Source organism: Aplysia californica, unplaced genomic scaffold (assembly GCF_000002075.1).
Source record: "Aplysia californica isolate F4 #8 unplaced genomic scaffold, AplCal3.0 scaffold00064, whole genome shotgun sequence".
Classification (NCBI taxonomy): Eukaryota; Metazoa; Mollusca; class Gastropoda; order Aplysiida; family Aplysiidae; genus Aplysia; species Aplysia californica.
In genome coordinates this window covers 1,844,412-1,849,007 of record NW_004797334.1, presented here as the reverse complement: position 1 = coordinate 1,849,007, position 4,596 = coordinate 1,844,412, and the positions used below count along the sequence as shown (strand labels likewise).

At 43.8% G+C, this 4,596-nt stretch overlaps 1 protein-coding gene across 1 annotated transcript in view; it reads right to left on the bottom strand.

Moving 5' to 3' along the window:
- Nucleotides 1-2,456: 2,456 nt before the first annotated feature.
- The window catches only part of AplD (adenylyl cyclase), a gene marked incomplete at its 5' end in the record, with an annotated part of 26,650 nt that continues 24,510 nt past the window's right edge, over nucleotides 2,457-4,596 (bottom strand). Inside the window, 2 exon segments of the mRNA NM_001204733.1 lie at nucleotides 2,457-3,849; nucleotides 4,037-4,045. Coding sequence (NP_001191662.1) covers nucleotides 2,542-3,849; nucleotides 4,037-4,045 — 1,317 coding nt within the window.

The window sequence follows — 4,596 nt, the reverse complement described above, 5'->3', positions numbered from 1 at the left end:
ACACGGTAATCCTGGTAGCTAGAAACAGTACACCAGCATGCAGAAAGCATTTTTAAAAAAGGTAGGTTCCAAATTTTTCTCGTTAGAATAGAATAAAAGCACAACGCTATTTTGCACAACGCTATTTTAACATCGAGTCTCCACTTTCACTTCAAAGTTATAAAGGCAACATTCATTTCAAATCCACCCCCCCCCAAACCCTTCCTCCCCACCCTCCCCCCTAAACAATGACAACTGTCGTCTTCTTGGTTTTAGGTTATTAAAATCTAGCAGGCTTTGAGCACCAAACTATTCATTACTTATTAAATCTGGACAATACCTTTAAAAAAATCATGTTACAATGTGTAGGCTTTAACAAGAATGGAAGAGAAAGTGATGGCATCATTGGCTGGCTGTTACGGACAGCTCTGTGAATGCAAACACACACATACACATCTCAAACTACAGAAGAAAACTGGGTAAATATCTCTTAAAACTGTACATTCTACTCCAAAATAAAGTGACCTCTAAAACCAAAACAAAAAACGGAACGAAAGAAGCAAAATGCATCCAAAACTGGGGAAAAGGTGAAAGAGGATTATAAGTAAAACTTTTTCTCCCTGACAATGTATTAATGGTTTCTAAAACCGACAAACTTGACAGCTTACAATTTTTCCAGAACTTGAGGCAAAAATCATAAAATCTGAAACCATTCTCAAGGACATAAACGACTGGAAACGGTGGAAAGTCTTTACTCTCTTACTGCCTCACGGCAAGGGTGCTCTGCTCTCCATTGGCTGCTCTTCAACATATCATTGCTAAAACGTTATTTCAGTCGAACCTGCTCTAATTCTAATGGCCACCTTCCCAAGACAATCACCTGTACAAACAACCACTTCCCACTTCTCCCTGTGCGTGTTTCTGATGTTATAATGACATGTGTCCGAGACGAACGATTTCCATAGTAATGCTAAAAAGTTAATATAATTTATGATAAAACAGACCTTGGAACCCCTTATCCTTCATCTGTCAGCCATGTAAAATTGAGATGACAGTGGCAAATCAGCTTTCTTTATTTCCGAGATATTAGAGGACCACACAAAAAAACTTGGGTCCTTAAACAGAATAACATGTCTATGACAGAGTCTACGCACTTAGCCCTTGACCCAAAATTGCACCTCTCTTGACATCTAACTTTACAAGAAAATGGAAAAAGTAAAAGTAAAGTACAAGGCTAGAACTCTGTTTACATTTACAGAAAAGATGACAAACATTTCGAAATTAATTAAGGCAAGTTTAATTACATGTAGTAGGAAGCCAAAAACAGCAAACAGGTAAAACGTTACACAGAAAGTTTTTTTAGCATTTAGAAAACAAACCCAGAATGAAAACTTCACGATTCCAAGAATAAAAACCAATTAGCCAGCTTAAGATCAAGTGTGCCTCTACCAGCAACAATAAAAGGTAACACTGGGTGACATCAAGTTGAAGACTATAGTAAATTGAGGGGTAAAAAAGGGGGGGAATCTCACATTTTAGGCTCTTTTTTCCCCTGATCCATGTGTTATGTCCCTTTGAAACATTTACTGAAAATAATGAGGGGGACAGAAGTAAAAGACCTTTTTGCTTGTGGCTGTGGTTGGGATAGTCTGTACATATGATCGCCACCTGCCGCTGTAAGTGCCAAAGCTCAATTTCATTTGCACCGTCAATAAAACTACAAACCGGCTTCACTTCAGCTCCACGAGATGTGACACAAGGTGACAGCAAGTCGATTTTGATAGGATATAGTAAACTTCCAAAACCTGAATACTTATTCTACCTAAGTCTAAAAACCCCATTCACATCTCCATTTACTCAGGACCAGGACAACAGCCAGGCAAAATGAATCAGGGCCGTTGGAGCTTAGCACGCAAACGCCAATTCTTCAGTTTTTGTTTAATAAACGTAAGAGTTGAACTTCATATTACAAATTCGATACAAACACTTTATTTTTCATAGTCAGTGGCCAGTTCAGAGTCACACCTATCATCACACACTCCTTTGTTTTATAAAGACTTCAGTCAGACTGCTTTTCCACTGGGATCAGTATTTTTTCCTTTTCCAGTTTCTGATGCTCTCTCTTTCTCAAGTCTTACTATGAAAGACATGATTCTACTATATGGTGATGATGCTAGATATAAAAAGTAAAATAATGTCCCAACACATCTTCATTCAATATCTCTTGCTACTCCCATTGATCATCGCAACTTTCACCAAGCTATTGAGCATTCCAAAACATTCAGAGACTCAAAAATCATTCTATTATGCTGGGGGGGGTTTTCAATCAGGAAAGTCTGTCCCCACTCAATACTGGTATAAAATCACACTGATGTGCAAAATCATAAAGTCATCTCAGAAATTTTAGCTCCCTTGAAACTCTGTGCTCACACAGGCCTTGAATGCTGAACTGTAGATTGTGATTAACAGTTTCTTCTGGCAGGCCTACTTATCTGAACTATTGTCTATTCTTTTATATCAGAGCACTTGAATCTTCTTCTTCCCTCTTGTACTTCCCCCCATCTAATCCCATCGAGCGCCGTCTCTCTTTTTCTCCAGTAGATATGTCTTCATGGTGCCCTTGCCCTTCACAGCAATCTCATCTCTGTAGGAGAACTCAAACATGGGCGCCAAGAGATCAGCAGTAGCCTCGGGCACCTGGATGCGGTTTGCCTCCCCTGTGGAGTACATCCTGCTGGCAATGTTGACGGTGTCTCCCCAGATGTCGTAGAGCAGCTTGGTGGTCCCGATCACACCAGCCGTGACGGGGCCGAAGTTGTAGCCGATGTTGAGCACAAAGTCAAAGTTGAAGATGCTGGCGTTGAAGTTGTCCACAACTTCCTGTAGCTGCATGGCAAACTCCATGAGGGCGTACAGGTGGGCGTACTTGTCCTTGTTCTGGGCCCGGCTCTCCTCGTTCAGGCCCGCGGCCGCCATGAAGGAGGAGCTGATGGTCTTGATCTTCTCCACGTCCTTGAAGCGTTTCTCGCTGAGCATGACCTCATAGTCGCTGACCAGCTCGTTGAGCACCCGAAGGTACTCGCGGCCCCCGGCGTACATCTCGTCATAGAACTCGTTGAAGTTGACGATGGTGGCGAAGATGACCCCGACGTCCGCGTGGTTGCGGGAGTAGCTGCGGTTGGTCTTGAACAGCTCGGCCAAGTGAGCTGGGATGATGTTGTGCAGGAGCCAGTCCGCCTGGTCCTTGTTGAGCTGCATGTTCTCCTTGTCCTTCTGAGCCTTGATGCTGGCGTTGAAGCTCAGCCGGTACGAGTTCTCGAACTCAAAGTTGAGGATGATCACCAGCAGCAGGAGCAGGAGGATGCTGAGGATGATCTCAAACCGTAGACGGTTCTCCCCGGAGAAGAGATGGTCAGAGATGGGCATGATGAACAGAGAGGGTGGGGGGAGGACAGTGCTGTTCATGGTTGAGTTGAGGATGTACGAGGCGACCGTGGACGAGATGTTGGAGATCCCCGGGAGAGGAGCGGTGGAACCACCCACAGAGGAGGTGGACGGTAGAGGCGCCCAGCGATCCGAGCACAGGTGGATGAACAACAGCACGATGAGAATCGAACCCACCAGGATGGCCACGAAGCTCTTGAGGAAGGAGCGAAGCATGACGTAGTTGCAGAAGCCGAGAAGGGAGACGACCAGGGCGAAGCAGAAGAAGCGGTCATGCCAGTTGTCATCGACGACCAGGTCACATGACAGGCTGACGTAGACCAGTGCCGCAGGGACGGTGGCAGACACCACACCCAGGATGTTCCGGAAGTACCAGCTCAAGGTGAAGTGCATCAAGCCAGGGAACTTCTTCAGCTTGCTCTGAAACGTACAGAGATTAAGGATAAGATAAAGCAGTTAGAATTACCAAGACGTGTCTGGTGGATTTACAAAACTCTTATGTTTACAAGGGATGCCAACTGGCTACGTAAAAAAAACCTGGGCATTTTGGACCCTGTTGAAACAAGCGAGGGAGGCTCAAAATTTAACACTTTACACCCATGGGACACTGATCGCTGATGATGTAATATAGCAACAAGGAAGTTGTAGCAATGATCTCCTTTTTTTCATACACACTTGTTAAAGTTGGACCTTTCTTCCTGAATGGTTTGCATGGTCTTTGAGCGTCGAAATCAGCTTGTTCACAACAATGAGAGTGACATTTTTTGAAAAATGTACAGTAGATCTGACAAGAGTGCCATTTTATGCAAGTGACATGCTCAATTTTCTCACTGTGCTGAAAATTTCATAAAGATTGGGGTATTTTTTGCAGAGAGACAGGTATAGTACCCTTTCTGCTTTCAGAAGGATCACGTGGTCTGATATATCTTGTATTCAAATAGTATTCAATAAATTATACTTAAGGTTTCAAAAACAAAGATAGACCAACAGGTGTGTATGTGTGCATGAGCATGTGAACATGGGTGTGTGTGTGTGTGTGTGTGTGTGTGTGTGTGAGTTTGTGTGTGTGTCTGTGTGTGAGTGTGTGAGTTTGTGTGTGTCTGTGTATGTGTGTGTGCGCGTGCACCTGCGTTCATAGGTACATGCATAATCATGTGTGTGCGTGTGTGTGTG